Source organism: Sprattus sprattus (genome assembly GCF_963457725.1).
Source record: "Sprattus sprattus genome assembly, chromosome: 10".
NCBI classification, from domain to species: Eukaryota; Metazoa; Chordata; class Actinopteri; order Clupeiformes; family Clupeidae; genus Sprattus; species Sprattus sprattus.
In genome coordinates, this window is record NC_137908.1 from 12,069,022 (window position 1) to 12,091,454 (window position 22,433).

Here is a 22,433-nt window from a genome sequence, read left to right on the forward strand (position 1 = left end):
CCCTTCTTTCCTCTTTGTCGACCATGACACTCAGACTGTCACCAATCCATCTTTAAGCAAACTCACATTCATGAATTTAGTCATAAGACTAAATGATTGTCATCTTTTTAAGCCTCTCATTTTAACCACATTTGAATGTCAGTGATGAATTTACATTGCATTGATCATGCTGTTATTATTTAAAGCCAAAGTGTTTTTTTTCTGGCAGGGGCACCCTCCATAGGTGCCCACTGTTCTTGACACGCTCACCACATATGTCATTTATTTTTTTTAACCAGAAATATAAAATTATGTCAGAAGAAGAAATGTGCAAAAGAAGACTCTGTAAATCATTATCTTACAGTTTTTTGCTTTTTTGTTTTGTTTACTTTGTTCATTATAGGTCCAATGATATCCTATAATGGCAGTCTCCAAAACCACCAGGCGCATAGACCTATGCCCACTACTCAGGACACACGAGCTGCATGCTGCCTGCCGCTCGTGCTGCAAACAGAAAACTGAAATCACATTCTGTCTAGTTCAGCATACCGATGCCAGACCGAAGCACCGATGCCAGGGAAATATTTTACTGGCAAGGGAGAGAGGTGCAGACCAATGGAGGCCAGTGAAGTCACTGCCTTCATGTGTCACACCAGCCAAATACGTAGTGTGCTGGAATTTTAAGGAAGGATTTGGTTGCAGGTCCCATGGGAAAAGTTGTCCATTTGCTAGTAGCTCAGAGGAAGCAACAGTGTGGAATTTCTTAAAAAACTCCAGACTGGACCACAGGGCTCTTATCACCATGTTAGAATCTGGAACAAATCCTCCATCCCAATTGGAAGATCACTCTGGAGGCACAGACAGGATTCTAAGCCAGTTTCCAGGGAGGTTCTTGGAACTGTGTGAGACCTGTTTCCATAGCAGTCCACAGCGGATATCCAGAAAGCAAAGCGCTGGACATCCAACATGTTGCACCTCCAATCATCGCTGGAAACCTATTCTGGTTTTCTCTGAGGAGAATCAGCAAAAGAATGTGGAATACCATATAATAAGACCAGTGCCCAACGTAGCATACTCTCAGTGGCGATACTGTTGGTTTGTAGAGCGTGGACAACCATGCTGGCACGGTGCTCATCGCTGCTGGTTTGCTCACAGTGAGGTGGAGATGGCAGTATGGACAGAGGAAAGCCAGGGGCCACTTGATCGCTCCAAACTGCTGGGAAAAGATGTGCAGAGGTCACAGGGAACGCAGGCTAGTTCAACACCACCAGAGAAGCGGCAGAAGCAGTTGAAATGTATGGAGGAGCACTACTGCAAGCTCTGCCGATGCAAGTTCCGCTCTCAGGAAGACTTTATGAACCACTGCTTCACAAGTGAACATAGGCAACGTATCTTTGAAGATGGATCCGAAAAGGGAAAATACAGAGACCCACCCCAAACTTACCATTCCTTCAAAATGTGTCAAAGGTAAATACAAGCAAACTGATTTTAAAAAGCAGATGTCTACTTATACATGTGGTAAATGTATTATCAAGTAGCTGTTTTATAGTGGTTCTTGCATGTCAAGGCATTCACTGTATTTCAAGACCACCTCTAACACTGAATGAATGGAAATCAAGGAGACTCGCTAACATTTAATCTTTTGTATTAAATCATTCTGAAAACATACAAAAAAAAATTCAATATAACAATTAATCTAAACTAAAATAAGAGTTTGGTGCCTTTATGACTATAAAGCAACATGAACTTGGGATTTAATTTCATGACATTTCTCTGCAGGCCTCACACATGTGAATATGGAGACAGATGTTTGGAGGCACATTCTGCAGAAGAACTGCAGGAGTGGCACTCCAGAGCGAGGGCTTCCAGAAAGAAGGCCAGAGCGGCAGAGGAACAGGGTTTACTGTCTTACCAGGACCACTTACTAGAGGAGTACCGGAGCACTACCAACCCAGACCACATTGTGAGGAGATCTAAATATATATTAACTTTTTCTCAAAGGGGAAAGGAAGAATTATTATAGGGAGGGAAATGTTTGGCAAGATGTGCGTTTCTTGCCGTTATAATTGTGATCTAATTAAATAAATATGTACAGGGATCCAGTAGCCCCTCTACATTATTTTTTTATGGATCATTTTCCATCTTTCCATATCAGTTTCATTCTGTAGAAATGTATTGTATTATTTTACATGGCCAAGTGGTATTAATTACACATTATGGTATTCATTATATGAACTTAATGTTGACTTAATATTAAGTAACCTCTGGTCTGTTTGGTAGATATCTGAAACCGTTTCAGGAGTTACAAGCAACTGTGATATGGACCTGTCCACATCTGTCCAAAAGGAGAAAGTTCCAGTGAGATGGAAGTTTACTATTGTTTCTAAAGTAAGTTGTAAAATATTTTTTTATATATTTTATAATAAGAATTTTGTGTAATATGATGAATTTGCTTTCATCATATTAATGCTGATTTAAGATTAACTGATATTTATTGGAAGAATTACTTTTCATTTTGTAGTTTGTAAATAATCCCATTTCTCCTTTCAGAGACCTCTGGCTGAGATTGCCTTACTCAAACAGGAGCCAGGGGCTTCATTCACATTAGGTGAAAACAGCAATGAACACCTAACACACTCCACAGGTGACTGGTATCGCACATCTAGCACACGTATGGAGTGTAGATATGAAGTGACAGTGTCCTTTGTGTCCACCCACCCTGGACTGTATGAACAGTGGCTAGTCTTTGACTTTGACACACGGCCAGTTCTTCTACACAAACTCCAGGTCAGGGTTGGTGTGCCACCCTCTCCCCATCCAGAGATTTGGGAGAAATCCTCAGTCCCCACAGGCATTTCGTCTCCACATCTGAAGCTTTGGAACAGAGGAAACAGGGTCATCGTCCCATACGTTAACCGGGCTGAAGCAGAGATAAAACTTCTTAAAGAGTTTAAGCCACCGGCCATGAACTCCCAGTATTACCAGCTGACCAATGACTGTGGTCCCATTAGTCATCACAACTACCGGGAGAAAATGCACAACTTCTTATACCAAGAGGAGCTGGCTGAGGAGCAAATAGTTTGCAGGTATAGATGCAGATTTTTGAATGGATGAAATGAAATGAATTAAATGGATAACTCCCTTTTCTTAAAGTACTTTCAGAAGCTTAAGCTTTCTAAACTTGCGTTTTAATTGTTTCACTCTTAACTTGTGTTTTAATTGTTTGATTGTTTTCAGGCTCAATCTTCATGGGAACATTACATTGTCAGATAACTTGTGTGACATTCGTTTTGGACTGAAAATGGCTTACGATGGAGAGCTCTTTGGGGCCCTTCTGGTCTTCCATGCACTCACCCCAGACACCCCAGAGGGGTTCATGTTGAAACGATGCGTGGAGTCCGTTCTTGTGGGTGAGGTCACTAAAGATGATCGAAAACAAAAAGTCTACGAGGCTAAGATCCTTAGAGACACAGCCAGTGAGAAGGAGATACACCTGCAGCTCTCCAGAGAGTGCTGTTCAGACTTGGGTCTTCAAAAGGGTCAGACACGTACGATGGAGGTCCAGTTCCAGCTTAACCGCCTCTGGTTCTGTGAGATGCACAAGGCCGTTGACCTCCTTCCAGATCTTCAGTGCGTGCTGCCAGACTTGAGTAAGACTTGTGTTCCTGTCCATTCAACAAAACACCCCATGGTCAATGAAAAGCAACAGGCAGCAATGGGCTTCATTCTTGGGAACCCCGATGGCAGCGTGGCGCCACTGCTGATATATGGGCCCTTTGGAACTGGAAAAACATTCACTCTTGCAGCAGCTACAGTCGAACTAATGAAAGAGGACAGTAACAGAGTCTTAATATGCACACACACAAACAGGTAAAGCTTGCTCTACATTGGTTTTCTGTTCACAAAGTATAAACGAAATAATACATAAATCCATACTCAGAGATTACTGAAGAAATATGGGTGGTTTGATATGGGCAAAATAACCTTTATAAACAATTTTGTATTAATGCATTTCCTCTTTTCCAGTTCTGCCGACCTGTATGTGAAGGATCATTTCCATAAACACGTTGAGTCAGGAAACCTAAAAACCAAACCTCTGAGAATAAAAGCAAAGGAAGTATCTCCAAAAAGCACTGATCAGATCACGAAGAACTACTGTCTTCTGTCTGAAGATGGCCAGTTTTTCAAATTCCCCAACAAAGACACAGTGGACTTGACAAGAGTTGTCATAACAACCACTGGAGTGGCTCGCCTTCTCTGTGACCTGCACCTTCCCAAAGACTACTTCAGCCACATAATGATTGACGAAGCCTCTCAGATGCTGGAGTGTGAAGCCCTGATGGCTCTTGGTCTGGCGGGCCTTGAGACTCGAATCGTTTTGGCTGGAGATCACATGCAGATGGGGCCCAAGCTATTCTCTGTGGAGGACGAGAAACGCTCTGACCACACCCTGCTCAATCGCCTCTTTCATTCTTATAAAAGTGAAAAGGACATCACTGCCTCACAGAGCAAGATCATTTTTAATGAGAACTACCGCTCCACAAAAGAGATTGTGGACTTTGTGTCTACTTGCTTCTACGTTGGCAAAAAAGATGTCATCAAGGCCAGCGGAAATGTTGCTGCTCACCCTACACAGTATGGCTTGATGTTCAACCATGTCCGTGGGGAATGCCATCTAGACACAACTACCATGTCTTGGTACAACCCTGAACAGGTGACAAATGTTGTTCAGATTGTTCTAGAGCTTCTCAACCACTGGCCTGTTAAGGAATGGAATCAACGAGATCCCTCTGCCATCTGCATTCTCTCACAAGGCACCCAGGTATTTCACCTCATCATAATTATTCATATTTAAGATACAAAAATAATTTTCGGTTTTATTTTCAACATACCCTAATTGTTTTCAACATTCAACAGGTTTACCAGCTCAGGACAAAACTTAAAGAAGTACAGTTGCACAGTGTCACAGTGGAGAATGCAGAGAATGTTCAAGGTAAAGTATATATAGTATATATGTGTATATAATGCCTTACAAGGTTTTTTAAGCATAAAAAGTGATCAAAGATTCTGTGTCTTTCATAGGCAAACAATTTCGAGTGATAATAATTGTCACAGTGCACACAAGAGATACATTAAAGCCGTCTGCTTCCAACTGCCTGGAGTTCTTCAATGATGCCCGTGTCCTGAATACAGCCATGACCAGAGCACAGTCTCAGGTGATAGTAGTAGGAGACGCTGCTGCTCTCTGCTACTTTGGGAAATGCTCCAAAACATGGAGATGCTACATAGAGCACTGCATTGCAAACAACAGTGTTAAACCTGAGCATCTGACCGAGTCTTTTCTAAACCAAGAGGTCATGGAGATCTCCAGATTTGTCCCAGCACAGGAAGAGGATACCAGTGATACTGATTCGTCAACATCAGAAATGCCTGACATGGACCCAATTCTTCAGGAGCTCCTTGATGAAAGAAATAATTGGAAAGTGAACGTAACAGAGGAGGGCGTGTTAGATATCTTCAAAAATGACCATCTTGACAAGGCATCTGATGACCATGAAGAGAAGTACCATGGGAACCAAAGTGATCCTGCATTCCACCAATGGAATGGTGAAGAAAATGAGTTTACAAGCAAAAGTGTGCTCAAACGTTGCAGGATTGTGATGGAGAGATATGACTCGGGCTATGCTATACCACTTGATGATCCAACTTCAAGGATTAAAATCAGTGGAAGGCAAAATATTTGCGGTTGTTTTCCTGGTGATGAGGTCCTTGTAGAAGTGTTGAGTGAAGAAAATACACCACCTACAGGAAGAGTGCACGGAGAAGGAAGAGCCCCTCCATCCAGCAAACAGTATGTATGCACCATTGAAAAAACTGACTACCAAGTGATGACCCCGATTAATAGGTGCATATCCAAGATATACACTCCATTTTGGAGGGATAAACCACAGCATATTGCTGTGCGTAGTAGCCCAGAGGACTGGGGGATCGAGAGATTTGTTAAGGTTAATGAGGAATCTAAGAGAAATCTTCTTTTTGTTGTCCAAGTATTGAAGTGGAGAAAGAATTTCCGCTACCCGCTAGGCATTGTTGTGAAAGTCTTGCCAAAAGTGACGTCTTTGGAGGCCGGTCTGGAGATGTTAAACTTAGAGTATCAGCTCTCAAAGATTCCTCCACTTAAAAAACAAGAAATTGTCAAGCTTCAGGAATGCTCCAAAGATTTAGATGGACGGGATGATTTCCGCAGCATCATAACTTTCACAATAGATCCCTCACACTCTCAAGACCTTGATGATGCAATCAGTGTGAGAGATCTTGGCCAAGATTATGAAATAGGGATTCACATAGCTGATGTTGCACACTTTGTGTCCAAGGGAAGTAGATTGGATGAATATGCTAAACAGCAAGGAACTACTTTCTACCCACCTGGACTTGGAACTACACCTGTGCACATGTTCCCAAGAGAGCTAAGTGAAGACTTTTTCAGTCTACTTCCGGGTCGCGATCGACACACAGTTTCACTTATGGTGGTCATTGACAAGGCAACGGATCGTATGAAATCAGCTAAATTTCACCTCTCTGTGATTTGCTCAGACCGAAAAATGTCCTATGATGAAGCAGAGGAGATCCTTCAAAATTCAACAATCAGCAGTGACCCATGCTTTGACACAGTGGAGGGCTGCCTGGTGATTGCATCCCACTTCTCAGAAGTTCACAGAAAGGACAGAAAACAGGACGACTGGTGCTACAAGTCACCATCTGAAGATTCAGTCATTGGTAGCCGACAATCTCACAGTGTGGTGGAGGAACTCATGATCCTCTTTAATTACAGTATTGCTCAGGAACTACTCAAGAATGAGAAGACCAAGAGCTGTACGCCACTGAGGTGTCAAGAAAGGCCAGATATGGCAGGCCTTGGACAGCTACGGGAGCGATGCAGCCCATGGCTCCCTCTGTCTATTCATCTATCTCGCCTTATGGAGGATGAGGGAGGTCTCATGAGTCTACCAGAAGCTAACCGAGCTGTGTGCAGCACTGCAAGTGTAGGTCAACCGAGTAATTTGGACAACACAGTTTTTTTTAGGAATAACGGCCGGGAACCTGACACTTTTTCAATACTTACATCACTTCTTGAGAATCTTCAAACTGCAGCCAACGAAAGAGATATCCACAGAATTCTTGACCTCATCACAACAGATGATGTGCATCCACAGTTGCTGCCCATTGTCCTTGCATTCCGGAAGCTCATTCACAGAGCCCATGTTCTCCGCTCCAACTCGACTCTCACCTCTAGAGTTGGGCACTTCGATCTTGACCTGGACTGCTATAGTTGGGCCTCCTCACCAATTCGCCGCTATGTGGATATCATTGCTCAAAGGATTCTCCATTCTATTCTAGAAGACAAAGATATTAGGTATTCACCCATTGAAATTGATCAGGCATGTGTCAGCTTTTCTCTGCAGAATGACAAGCAGTCCAAGTATGAAAGGACATCCCGCAGCCTATACTTTGCCACTGAGTTAAGGACACAAAATGCAAGGAAAATTGCTTTCATCACTGGTATCCCGCCAAATGGCAACCATTTTCAGCTGTCGTTTCCACTGCTACGACACTCAATATGCGACGACGTGGTCATCATGTACAGGGACCTTCAGTTAGCAGACCAACCAGCGTATGATGCACACAGAAACTGTTTCACTCTTAAATGGATTAGAAGGGTGTACTCATTTATACGAGATGACATCCACTCTGAGCTGGGAAAACAAGTTCCAAATTCTCTAATTACACAGGTGTCAAGAGAGGCATGGGTACGTTTGTTGTCTACCATTAGGGAAGAAAAATGGGGGGACATGCTTGAACATCTCCAGGAAGTCACCTCAGAAGTCAGGCATGGGGGTACTTTCAGTTACACAGAGCCACATGACGGCACAATGAAAAAGTCCAGGAAAGCAGATGCAATGGAGGGGCATTTTGTTGAGTTTTCACTGCAGCTGAAGCAGGGTGGCACCATTGAGGTACAGCTTGGAACAGACACTGCAAGGGGACTGTTGGTTCCAGCTGTACAGCTCCTGGTTGTGAACCCTAATTTTGAGATTTGCTTGGAACACATCAAGAACCCAATTGAGTGTTTCTCCAAATACGCCCTTCGTGCTTCCAAGGATGCATATCCCACGTACAGTGACTACCAAAAAATATGGACGCCCCTGTGCGAAATGGAATCGGCATGCAATGCTGTTTCAGAAAATGAAACAATTGTCTTAGAAGATGTGGAGCTTACGTGGACACATGTTCAAAAAGATCAAATTATGCAAGGATTCTTTGAACTTCCCTTTGAAAAGAAGGAGCAGTGGTCTATTGAATGCGACTTCAAGAATTGTTTCCTATGTATTCGTATGAGGCGAATTGACAACGATTTCCAACCAGAGAAAAAGCATGCCCATACACTCACAGAATGTAAATACTTAGACCTCACAGATATGACCAACGTCATCTGGATTGCTCATGGTGTAACCACTGAAGTCACAGAGGACGAGGAGACCAAAGACATCAAGATAGACTTCTGCATTAACCACTTACCCATGACCAATATTCCACAGAGAATCTTTTTGCCGAATGAAAGATTCACTGTAGAGTTGATTCCTAAACTCCTCCCAGATGTGTAAGTTTGACACGTTACAACATCAATGATAGAATCAAGTAAAATATTAAAGTTCCACAGCTGTTAATAAATGTATGTTTTGTTTGAAGGAGGAAAGAGGACGCAATAAAGCGCCTCACCAAGGCAAATCAACTCGTGAAGGACATTGCACTTGGCAAACGGATCCATTCTGAGAGTGAGTCTCTAACTCTTCACAGTTGGTTGATTTGTTCCAAATTTTTGTTATAAGTTCTTAAATATGGTAAACCAACAAGAATAAAAGCCAATCTGAAGTTTAGATAATTTATTGCATGTATAAGTACCGCTCACGTTAAGCTGTACTTTTATTCAGGCATAAAAATCCTTGGGAAACAAAGTGGGACATTTGACATGGAGAATCATCGTGCCTTTGGTTTTCCATCCTTGAACGAAAGTCAGAATAAAGCCATAAGAGAGACCCTTCAGAACCGCTTCACCCTCATACAAGGACCCCCAGGTAACAATACACATTCCAGCACTACAGCACACTACAGTGTTTGATTGTAAATCCAACTTAAACTGACCATAAACTTTTTTGGTTTTCCCCAGGAACTGGGAAAACTGTTGTTGGAGTCCACATTGTTTATTGGTTCTTTAAACAGAGTCAAATGCAAGTGCCAATAAGCCCTAAAACAAACAGTGATGAGACACCAAACAAGAGATGCATTCTGTATTGTGGCCCATCTAATAAATCTGTTGATGTTGTTGCAGGTAAACATGTCATTCTTGTTTAAAATCTAAGACCTATTTTGGTGCACAAGAGACCATTCTTTGAGTTTTTAACACTGTGTCATTTTGATGATTGCTTGATGTAAATGTTGCATCTCTATCATATGCACCACGTTTGTCATCCCTAATGAGCTTGCGTGCGATAGATATTACTGCAATACTAATGGCTGGTAAACCTTCTACACTGCACATGTCTTTGTTCAGGTCAGCTCCTGAAACTGAGTGCCGTGCTGCGGCCGCTAAGGGTTTACAGCCAGCAGATGGAGGTGCGGGAGTATCCCTACCCAGGCAGCAGCCTGAAACTCAGCCGCCAGTCCCTCAGGGAGGGGAAACCCAACAAAGAGCTGAGGTAAGGGACTATGATACTGTGATATCCACTGGGGAGAATAATCAATTCAGTCTGGGTGTTTCAGCATACAAGTACCATTAAAGAGGACCTATTATGCTTTTCTTTTTTTTTTAATCTCTTTCGTTAAGTGTTATATATATTAGTGTTATATGTAAACGCTCTGCAAAGTTACAAAGCCCAAAATACACATCAGAGGGAGTTACTTTCTCTCTCTCTCTCAGTGCCTCATTCCAGACTGAGGGTGAAAGGAACATTGATAAAATTATGAGCAATGCGTAATAGGTCATCTTTAATTAATATTTCTGCTTGTAACAGGACTGTACAAGCATGGGTCAGTGAGTGGTTGCTTTACTTCTAGTTATATATAGTATGTATAATTTGCAGCTTTACTTCCAGTTACATGTAGTAGTATGTATCATTTGTAACTTACACTGTGCTCACTGTCTTCTGCAGATCCATAACCTTGCATCATGTGATGCGGGAGCCAGGTAATCCATTCTCATCAAAGATACGTCTCTTTGATGAACGAATTAAAAGAGGAGAAAACCTTGAGGAGAGTGAAATTAAGAGGTATGCTATTATGCTCTTGTCACTGGTATCTACGCTGCCAGAGCCCTTTTCAGTTGTCTCCCAGTTTTTTGTGCAGTCTCTTTTGTACTGTCTTATACTGTCTCGATTGCTTTTCTCATGGTGTGGTTTAGCCTCCAGTTGTTGTATTCTGAAGTTCTGGGGCCAGTTGTTGTTTTAGTGCCTTTATGTTTTGTGCTGGAATACTGCTCCACCATCAGTGTGACTTCAGTCTTCAACTTGATTTGACACTTCTTACACCATTTGTTTTATCTATTTGGTGACATCACTTTCCTCTATTTCTTTATTACAGGTACAAACGTCTCCTGCAGAGTGCCCGCAAGCACGAACTGTCGAGGCATGACGTCATTCTGTGCACTTGCACCGCTGCCTCACACCCAAACTTTGCCAATCTCAACCCCCGGCAGATCATCATAGACGAGTGTGCCATGGCAACAGAGCCTGAGGCTTTCATCCCATTAGTCAACCATCAGCCTGAGCAGGTAGAGCAGGATGACAACAAGGGACTGATGAGGGAACATGTTTTAACATGCCAAAACAAACTGTTGAATGACAAACAAGGAAAAACTCAATGGGGATGGTTAATGTGTGTGTAAATGTCAGTGTATACTGTATTACATATACAGGACATCAACCTGCGTTTTGATCATTTAGATTTATGCTGCATTCAAGACACAACGGAAACTAGGAAAATACAAGCTCAGCCTCGAACAAAATTATTTTAACTGGTCAGAGTTTATCCTCGGGAATTTGTGCAGAAATTCAGTCCCCCGATTTACCCGACTTAGAACAACTACAATCATGACATCCTCCATCATGACCTAATATAACAAACACTATTTTGATTACTTTCATTTTGATTTAAGTCATTTACTTATGTATTAGGGAAGTTGTCAGCAGTACAGTTTTTTCAAAGACATTTGCAATAATAGAGTTTACTAGTCTTGGTTGATATGAACATGATTGGGTATTCATATGATTCAAACTAACAAATATACTAATTTAAAATTAACATACTTCAGAGGCTATAGGATCCTAAAATGTTTTCCGAGCTGATCAAGCATACGTATCTTTCAGAGGTTGAAAGTTATCAAGTTGGGTTTACTGAGTTTACCGTTGTCTTGAACGCAGCATTAGCCTTCAAAATATAGAGGTTTCCTTTCTTTATAATTCTCATCAATACTTTAAATGTTAAATGTATGAAACAAATAATTCCTATAAATAACCTGAGTTTATTGTTGACTAGATTTCAACTAAACAGGAAATTCAATGATAATGGTTTCTAAAGAAAGTTGTATATCCCTAGATTGTCCTTATTGGTGACCATAAGCAGTTGAAGCCTGTCGTCCATTCTGATGTGGTGGAAAGACTGGGTATGAGCAAGTCTCTCTTCGAGCGGTATATGAAGAAAGCCTTGATGCTTGATATCCAGTACAGAATGGTGAGGACATTATAATCAGAAGAGCTACATAAGATCCCCACTGATCATGAGCGTTGGTTGATTTAATGTGATTGTACAATTGAGGCCATCAGGAAAGGCTTAATGCCAGACTAATGTTTTTATATGAGACTCCACATTAACAGCATCTTCACTTTGTATTTTGTTTCAGCATGAAGACATCTGTGAGTTCCCTTCACAGCAGTTCTACAATGGCCACCTAAAGACTGGTCCACGCCCTCATGCAAGGCCAAGTGTACTCATGACCGCCTCACAGCATCCAACCCCTATCTTATTTGGACATGTTGAAGGGAAGGAAGTGGGTCTGGTGGTGTCAACAGAAAGGGGGAATGAAAATTCAATGGCAAACCTTGAGGAAGCTGAACAAACGGTAAGGAGGCTGGGGCTTTTATTTACTAAGGCTGCTCAGCGCACAGCCTTTATTTGGGGCAGGCTTGTATTAGGGGCAGGCCTTTTTTTCTCACTTATTATACGGCTCTTCAGAATGTTCCAAAAAGTTCTGTTGATTTGAATGGGCCATCCCAATGTTCGCAGGTCTGTCATTTCTTTATATTCTCCCCTGCGAAAAGTTAATGACCGCTGGCAACGGGTTTTGTGCTTCTAATTCACATCTTTCATATCATTCCGCAAGTAGTTCGGTCATTTAACGTAGCGGGAAGTCATTGTAACTTGAAGTCAGCAAGTGATGGGATGCTATGCAACACCTGGAACTTTAAAGTTCTATTAGCCTGAAGAACAATTCACGAAACGGCAATAAAATCATTAAAAAGAGGTATTTTGGAGGAATGTCTTCTAACGTTTTGGCAAGTTACTGTATAATAACAAATTTGCCTAGTAGGCTGAAACATTTATTTTTTAAATTGTGTGTGTGTGTGTTGTTTATCTATAATTAAGATTTTTTTTTTGGGGGGGGGGGGGGGGGGGGTAAAAGTAAAAGACACAAACAAGCACAGCCATACTCACAAACAAACATACAGAACTCTGCAAAATGTTCTTCATAGACTTCAACTACACATTTTTGTTTGCTCATACGGAACGTGTTGACAGATTGAGTTAAAATGCAAACCCTGAAAAGCACATCAAATGGATGTAAGGGGACAGCTTTAGATTACATTAGCAAGTGTAATTCTCGAACAAGTCAGTTTGAATTAGGCCTACAATTCACAGGAGACACATATGCAAAGAATTATTTTTTCAAACAGCCCATGAAATTAGCCAACAACATTAAACAGGAGTAGAACATGGACATGCATTCAATAAAATTGAGATGTCTGCTTTGTGCTGATGATCTGAAGCTGGTAGGCTACAGTAAAATAGGCTACCGGTACCTCATTTTACCCCCGGCCTGTATTCGGGGCCCGGCCTTTATTTGTCGGTATCAACCACGGCCCCAGCTACTGTCTGAAGCCCGGCCTCTAATTGAATCCCGGTCTTTATTTGAGGATTCACGGTATATATATATATATACTGTATGTGTGTGTCAAAATGTTTGTGTAAGGAGTGTTTGAATTGCAGAGCTGATAAGATATCAAACTATGAAGCCTATTTGTGGGCTTCATCATACACATCATTTACTTTAAAAGTTAATACCGGTAATTAAATGTATTCTCAACTTTAAACTCTATCTATGTGGGTGTATAATGCATTGGTATTAAAAACATTAATGGGTAGTAATGATATTAGATTGGTAATTCATTTGAACCTGTTATTTCATTTTTATCTCAGGTCCGGCTTGCATCACTGCTGATAAAGTCAGGAATAGATGCAGAACAGATTGCCATCCTCACACCCTACAATGCACAAGTGGCCAAGATCAATGAGACTCTGTTATTGAAAGGCATCTCCAAAGTCACAGTTAGCACCATCATGAAGAGTCAAGGTACACATTCAAGCTATCTTATATTCACACTTGCTGTCTTCTGTCTGAAGTTACACATTCATATTTCACTGCTCTTGCCAATCTTCCAAAAATGTTATTTCACACCATACTATTTCACTGAATTTCATTCTAAATTCATTTTGTGTGCATCCCACATTTAATTGACAGGAAGTGAATGGCGGTATGTTATCTTGTCCACTGTGCGTTCCTGTCCCAAATCGGAAATTGACAGTGCACCAACTAAATCCTGGCTCATGAAAAAGCTGGGATTTGTCATGGATCCCAACCAGGTTAATGTGGGAATCACAAGGGCACAAGAGGGCCTGTGCATCATTGGTATGTACCTTTAATTGAAATATAATTATGCTGCTATGCTATTGATGTACCCTTTCACTTTCTATGCTAATTACACTAGATACATGACATGTGTCTTGATTTTTAGTAGCCCAATAGTCTTAATTCGTTGAAGCATTGAAGCAATACGTGGGATTTTATATTGATTAATAATTACAATGACAATGTTATAGGAATGATCTTTAAATTAATTTTGATGGTATGATCTTGTGAAGGACAGATAAAACCACTTATCATTATCCCCAGCTGCTAAGGCTATGCACACTGTCTAGGACAGGCCACCTCCCAAAATGTGATGAAAAAAATGTACAGCACAATATTGCCAACTTTATTGCTAAAAGACTACATATAGCATGCTTGCAAACTTTTATCAGTGCCAACTGTCCTGTTATTGGTATTTACAAGATTTCTGCTTGTCTTTTGGGGAGTAACCCCACTAGTTTTAAATCAAAACGCTGCTTTAAACAGTGTTCACTTGAAATGAATTTGTTGGTTTGTAGGAAATCAGACTCTGCTGCAGTGCAGTTTCCTCTGGAAGAGGCTACTGAAACACTACCGTGGAAAGTGGTGTGTGGTAGATCCTGCTGAAAACATCCAGGTTCAGAAACAAAGGAGGAACCCAGACCAAAGGCGTCAGGACCCTCCTACTTAAAAACTGATGCGCTAAGTTCCGTCTTTATTAGTATAAAGGGATGATCATCTGGACCATCTGAGTATTAAGTAAAAATTAGTACTTTTGTGTCTAAATAATTATGTACAGATTTTATAGACGAATGAACTTTTGATGTACAGATATTTTGATATTTCTTACTTTATATGATGTATTGTATTGTGTTTATTTATGTTGTGTATGTAATGTATTCGTTGTTTCTAAAGGGTAATTTACTTTGACTATGTTATAAATAATTGTTGCAAATATTTAATTTTACTATATTTTACTATTGCACTTTACCTATGCTTGTCACTGTCAATGTCAATATCACTGTACTTTCACTGTACTTTTACACAAATATATCTAATCCTCCTTATTCTGGGACATTTTGGGGAATAAGCTGTAATTTTTGTCACCAGCGTTTAGTCAACATTCCATGTCTGGTTGTCTAGACATACAGTTTACTGTATGTGAATAATAAGCTATGCAGTCCAGCTTAGCTGGATTTGAAGAAATGGACATTTCGGCATGAAATGTCAGCATATGAAATAGTTTTCTTGTACCTATACACCCATACCAATACTGATGTGTAGTGTGATTGATGACATCGCAATAAATGTTCCCATCTTTATTTCTGATTGTTGTTGACTGTTCGCTGCTCTTGCTGCTCATCTTATCTAACTTCAAGAAATAGTTTAACCCAAGTTGAAAATTCACCTGTAGGTCGAAACTCTCACTAAACATTTTTCCTGTAGATGTGAGACATGATCCTCACAATGCTCATTGGGTGTGCAAATTGTCATGTGCAAATTGTCAGCTAGCAAACATGGGACAAACATTTGATGAGCCACAGATCGTATAGAAAATGTAATTTTATGTTTTATGGTTTCAGGCATGTGGTAAAAAAAGACCATTCAAACACACAGTGATCAGAGGCGCCACCTTTATTCACGGCCGAGGGTGGCATTCTCAAGTCATCATTAGACCAGTATAGTGAGCTCAAACTCATCCTTTATAGACAATAATTCACATTCTGGTAGCTACACTAAACCCGTGTGAGTCATACACACAGTCTAACATACCTTTAATAAGCAGAGACAATATATTCCATGGAAAGTTTTGCATTGGGCTGCGCTGGCAACTGTGCACCCAAATGTATGTTGCATTTATCAAAGCTCTGGGACAAAAAGGGACAATTTCCAAACTTCCACACATTAAAAAGAAAACTTATCTCAACTCAGCACATTCATTTGTAAACCCCAAAAATGATCCCACACAAACATTAAGTTGCTTTCTGTATCTTTTCCTGTTCTTTGGGCTTCTTAAACCCAAGCAAACTTCAGTGGGCTTACAAAAGGCTTGATTGAGTTTTTAAAACCTACTGACTTACTGTAATGGATCCCAATATATTCTTTCATATTTTTTGAAGCACTATTGAAATATTTACATAATTTAACATTACTAGTTTAATTCATCACATTTGTTAATTATTTGGTTTTTCTTCACACCATTTGACATATACACCCAAACACATAATGTAAAAGCACAATATCTTCTTGTTTCCCCTTTCCCCTGAATTCATCCTCTCCCATGACCATTAATATATTTCATCACCAGACATCCTAATCTTTGACTTTAGTATTGCAAACACCTCACTCAACGAGATTAAAGTACAATAATTAAAATATATCGATAAAGCACTGTAGGAAATGTCTTTGTTTCAAAATATCAGAGTGAATGGGCATTAACAATGCATAGTATATTAAATGTTTGATTTTAGAATGAACACACACTGTAAAATATAAGGAAGAATAAAAGAAAGAAGAAGGGAAGAAGGAGAGAAAAGTGGAAGAAGGAAAGAAGAGTGAAAGAAGGGAAGAAGAGTGGAAGAAGGGAAGAATAGTGAAGAAAGGAAAGAAGAGTAGAAGAAGGAAAGAAGAAAGAAAAGAAGAGTGGAAGAAAGGAAAGAAGAGTGAACAAGAGTAGCTCTGGTTAAAGACAGTAAAGAGAGAGTGAAGAGGGAAATATTGAAAGATGGAGAGAAAAATGGAGTGAAGCAGATAGATGGAGTGTGAGAGTATGGAAGGTGTCTCTTAATATTCCTAGTAATACAAATGAATGGAGAGGCACAGAGAGAAGAGGAGCCTTGGAGCCCTGGCACAGGTGTCAGTGAAGCACAGGTGCAAGCCAGTTTAATGACCCTATCATGATGTCATAATGGCCCAATGTAAGTCAATGGGAAAATGTGTATTAGTTTTTCTTTAATATCTTAAAAAGTATAAAGTTCAGAAAAATGAAAAATACATAGCATAAGTGTCGTTTAGCAGACCTACGTGACGTGAAGTTTGAAGATTCTACGTTAAGCGGTTCGAGCTGAATTAGTCGCAGAAGTCGGTACAAAGAATAATAAAAAGAAGAAGTATAAGAAGCCTAGTAATAACAATACAGGGCATTTCATGCACCGTAATTAGCTCTATTTGACATAACAAAAGTATGAGACTATCACAAAGGTTTTATAAAATCTTTTTGATGCAAATGGCATTAACCTAATATAATTCAACTCATTCAGGGCAGCATTAGAAATTGCACTTGCAACTGTGCACCCAAATGTATGTTGCATTTCATAAAGCTCTGGGACAAAAGGGGACAATTTTGAAACGTCCACACAGTAAAAAGAAAACTTATCTCAACTAAGCACATTCATTTGTAAACCCCCAAAATGATCCCACACAAACATTATCAGTTGCTTTCTGTATCTATAAAATATTATGTCTCAATAAGCTCTATTTGACATAACAAAAGTATAAGACTATAGCAAAGGCTTTATAAAATCTTTTTGATGCAAACGGCATTAACCTAATATTAATCAACTCATTCAGGGCAGAATTAGAAATCAGTTCCATCACGCTGTCACTTTACGCACGCTGACTCCATCAGCTGTAACAACACAGTTCTTCCCTGTGTAAAATTCCAGAAGTTTTTTCCAAGCTCTGCTGCAGTTCAACAATTTTTGGTTACCTAAAGAAGAGGATTAAGTATGGGTTTAAAGCTAGCTTCCCCTTCATGCTCAGATAAACAGATGCTGCACAAATCCTCCATCCTCACATTTGATATATTATGGTTAAGGAAAACAAACAATGTATTGCTAAAAAATAGCCAAATAGTCATATTCCATCAAACGTCTCAGTCAAAGACAGGAGTTATGTTTGAACTATTTAAGATATCAACTGCTTCAACAAGAGCATCCTCATCATTGTACCATTTTGATGGTATAAGGTCACTGAACACAAATGTACTGTTCTGTTTTCTCACCCAAAATGCAAAGGCCATCTTGGGCCCTGGTGATGCCCACATTGATCTGGTTGGCATCGCCCACAAAGCCTATATGCTTAGAGAGCCACTCCCTGGTAGGCTCTGCTCTAATACCCTCACTGGGGCACGAGCGGACCACAGATAGGATCACATAGCGCCACTCACTGCCTGGATGACAGAATATGAAATAATTACATAGCGATTATGTGAGGTGTCGCTCCATCCTTACGTCGTTATATTAGTCAGGTTGCAAGTGATAACTGTTTATATTTCTAATCACCTCAGAGACAACCGGTAAAACATACGCAAGTCATGACAGTTTACATGTGAATTTTTACCGACTATATCTGGGAAAAGATACGTTTTTTTGCTTATTACCACAATTCTGAACCTGTGTGAAGGTTTACTAAAATATAGATTTAATTTTACTCTGATATTGACCTTTTAAAAAAGGTGTTATACAAGAAACTAAAGTCAGTAAAAGCAGTAAAGATAATAATAATAATGGGTAATTATTACCTCAGTGGTGTAATCACTTGCAATATAAAGCTGAAACTGATTAAAAAAAATATGATAAAGAGGGAAAGGTACAAAAGGAAAGGATTGGAGGCTCTTACCTTGACTTTTTGTGATGGTGCAGACTGTGATTTGAGGAAGCATCAGTTCCATTAGCCGTTGTTTTATATCTGCCACTTGTGCATTGTAAGGGGACACAATAACTATGTGTTCTTGATTTATGCCACCCTTTTTAACCAGTGCTGCAGCAATTTCTGTCTGGTACAAGTAAAGGAAAATGTAATTATGAACAGTTAATATTCTTTCAATATTGTATCAGCCTATCCAATTAAAGATGCAGTCTGCGAATCAGTTTTGTGAAAGGTTGATGATTTTTTTAGCTCACAGCCAGTCAAATTACAACCTTCCCTTTTGTGCTCCTGAAGGCTGAGACACTATGTTTGTTTCCCATTTACAGAGCCAGGGCTGTGTACAAACACCACAGTTTGATTAAGCGCAAACACTAAACAGACAGCAAGAGGACCGTTAGGAGCAATTCCCTGAGTTTGTTAAAAAGTGTATGGGATTAGTATTGTGGACTATATCTATAACAGATAAGAAAATATCAAATTCAAAGCTCAGGGTAAAGAAATATAGAACTTTTTCATTATGTCAATTAGGGTGGGGGAAAAAAAATCGATTTTTCTCGATTCTCTCTAAAACGATTCTCTCTCGATTCAGAAAAGTTTATAATCGATTTTGTAATCGAATCGAATTTTTACACATCCATTTTATGTTGAAATGCAAGCTGCATCGATTATTGGATTGTTCATAGAAAGTCAAAATTGTGACAAGGAAAAGCTTTTTCTCTAATAAAAAATAGAGAAGGTTATTCATCTGTTGATTTTCTTTAATTATCAAACACAAAGTAGGAAGTGTAGCAAGGACTCTGAGTAGCAAACTCGAATGTTTTAAAAGTCGAAATGGATTGATAATCGTTTTATCGGTTTAGGAATGATAATCGATAATCGTTTTTTTTACACATCCATTTTATGTTAAAATGCAATTATCGATTGATTATCGATTATCAATTCGAAACCGATCAAACGATTATCGATGCATTTCGACTATTACCTCATTGGTACCACTTTACAATAAGACTCCATTATAAATGGTTTATAAATGGTTTATAAAAAGGTTATTAATTAGGTTGTAAACCATCTGTAAGTCATTAATACGCCCTTATAAATGAGTTATAAACACCGTTTTCATACGTCGATGTGGGCTCACTATTTGGGAAGATCCCCATCTTGGCAACCCACTGTCTATCCCTTAACTTGCTCTACTAGCCTAATTGCACACTCCCTACCATTCTTGTATCTGTTACTAACCCCCCCCCCCCCCCAAAAAAAACATTTTGCCAGTTATAAATGTTTGTATCTGATTACTAGATGATGATGTGTTTCACACTTTACAATAAGGCTCCATTTTGCCAGTTATAAATGTTAATAACTGATTAATAAAGGGTGATTTGTTGTGTAATGAGTAGTAAGCAGTAACTTGATCTTGGATGGATGGATACTTTATTAATCCAGAGGGAAATTTCCTTTTTTTTCAATTTGAATTTGAATTACATGGGATGCACACTATGGTCTTATCTGGTTTTCCAGAGCTGATATAGAACAAAAAAACATATATTTTAATGTGCTTTCTTTGTTAGCTACTGACGTGACGACATAAGTCAGAAGGTCACAGACCAGCGCACCCACGGCAAATAGGGAGCTTGAGTTTTATATCTTGCCTATAAGGGGGGGAGGGGGCTTCTTGTGTTTCTGTTTCATTCCCACTCCTTTTGAACGTGTTCTCCCTATGTGGATGTGATTTGTGGATGTTGTGTCTGGATGCTCCTGGATGTCCTAAATTTCCCTCTGGATTAATAAAGTATCCATCCATCCAAGATCAAGTTACTGCATACTACGCCTTACACAAATCATCCTTTAATAATCAGTTACTGACATTTATAACTGGCAAAACGGAGCCTTATTGTAAAGTGTGAAACACATCATCATCTAGTAATCAGTTACAAACATTTATAACTGGCAAAATGGAGCCTTATTGTAAAGGTTTTTTCGGGGGGGGGGGGGGGGGGGGGGCATGTTGTGAGCCATGATAACTCATTTATAAGGGCTTATTAATAACTTACAAAGGGTTACAACCTAATTAATATTCTATTTATAAACCATTCATAATGGAGTCAGTCTTATTGTAAAGTGGTACCAAATCATTTGAGTTTGCAACTCAAGAGTCTAAAATCACTTCCTACTTTGTGTTTGATAATTAGATAAAATCAACAGACGAGTTACCTTCTCTATTTGCTTTATTACAGAAAAAGCTTTTTCTTGTCACAATTTTGACTTTCTATGAGCAATGCAATAATCGATGCAGCTTGCATTTCAACATAAAATAGATGTTTTGTTTTTTTTATTACAAAATCGATGTAAAATCGATAATCGATTTAAAATCGAATCGTTGACCTCTGAAACAGAATCGAATCGTGAGGTGCCAAGAGATTCCCACCCCTAATGTCAATCTACAACAATGGGGAGCAAATATTGTATGGATCAATATGTATTACTTACTGCTTTTATGCTCTCTTTATGGTTGGCCACAGATTTTTCATTTCCCTTTCGTGTGGAAACAATCTGACTGACCTCTTTTCCCTCTATGTCCACAAAGACCATCCGAGTTGACTGTGCTATGCCGTATCTTTTTATTTGTAGGGCACTATTCCTGCATTTGACAATTGTTTTCAGTTTCCCTCCATAATACGCATTTGATGGGAACTCACAAATATCTTCATGCTGAAAGAAAATCATATTAACCACATATCAATATAATATATTAAAAATATATCAATATAATGACGTAACATTTTTTATCAATATAATCAATCTTGTACATCAATACCTATATACAAGTAAACCCAGTAGGTCATCCTAATGACTATTAGTTTCACGTTTGGTTAGCTCTTGATAGCAGAATAATCTACATCAGTCAAACATTTTATTCCAATTATTTTATTATTTTGCCATCATTGCTTTGTAGCTTGAAAAGGTGCACTTTAACTTATTGCATCCTGTGCTTGAAGCTGTTTCAATGTGTTACCATTCTGTACTGGGTGTTGAGCGTATGGGCTGCCTTTTCATATGCTTGTGAGGACATGCAGCGCTCAAAGAGAGACCTTGACATTCCCATCCTCTTGGCTCTCTCATTCTTCACGATGGGTCGCAACTGTTTGTGGTCACCCAGTAACACAATCTGTAAAAGGAGGACTTGTTAATGTTACATCAATTTATCTGAAGACACTTATAAAACACTCAAACACATTACATATAAACAAACACACAATCATGCATTAGTATATACATTTTAAATTCAGTATCCAAATTAAACAGTTAAAATGTTTTACTTTTACTCATTTAAAGGCTGTTATGGTTTAACATAATTACAGCGCCATTTCTGTCTATGTTAGTAGTCTGTATTTGTAAAAAAAATAAATAAACATCACATCACATCACATCAAATCTCAGATGGCAACAAATGAGTGACTCCTCTTGACATGCAGCTAGCACAATAATGACACCAAAGATAACTTACTGCATGGCTAGAGAAGAGTTCTGTGAGGGAGAGACAGGGGCTGCTGAGTTACATGTCCTTATTAAACTTCAACATCCAGTTACAGTTAAATACACAATGTGGATTCCTCAACGCATAGCCTACTACATTGCATAATCACCTTCATCTTGTGGTGTGACCCTAGATCGTTTGAATCAAAACCACTATGGGAAGACTTTTAAATGTTGTAAATTGCCACCGTAGCCAAATAATATTCTGTACTAGGCATATTCTATAATCAATATGGCACTCGTGTCCGTGGGGTTGGTAAAACATCTCCTCACA

General features: G+C 39.4%; 2 protein-coding genes across 2 annotated transcripts in view; one reads left to right on the forward strand and one right to left on the reverse strand.

The window, feature by feature from the left end:
• Nucleotides 1-400: 400 nt before the first annotated feature.
• On the forward strand, nt 401-14,666 carry helz2a (helicase with zinc finger 2a; the record flags this gene model as incomplete). Its single annotated transcript, XM_080846827.1, has 19 exons — nt 401-1,446; nt 1,759-1,942; nt 2,260-2,367; nt 2,530-3,065; nt 3,217-3,849; nt 4,006-4,801; nt 4,897-4,972; nt 5,062-8,638; nt 8,728-8,813; nt 8,970-9,113; nt 9,206-9,367; nt 9,590-9,734; nt 10,188-10,304; nt 10,615-10,804; nt 11,629-11,763; nt 11,933-12,151; nt 13,507-13,660; nt 13,829-13,996; nt 14,515-14,666. The coding sequence occupies 19 exons, from the start codon at nt 401-403 to the stop codon at nt 14,664-14,666; spliced, it is 8,628 nt and encodes a 2,875-aa protein (XP_080702953.1).
• Nucleotides 14,667-17,568: 2,902 nt separating this feature from the next.
• The window catches only part of LOC308370732 (3'-5' exoribonuclease HELZ2-like), a gene marked incomplete at both ends in the record, with an annotated part of 42,348 nt that continues 37,483 nt past the window's right edge, over nt 17,569-22,433 (reverse strand). The window contains 5 exon segments of the mRNA XM_080845438.1: nt 17,569-17,684; nt 17,979-18,146; nt 18,596-18,752; nt 21,113-21,334; nt 21,639-21,791. Of these exon segments, the coding sequence (XP_080701564.1) occupies nt 17,569-17,684; nt 17,979-18,146; nt 18,596-18,752; nt 21,113-21,334; nt 21,639-21,791 (816 nt within the window).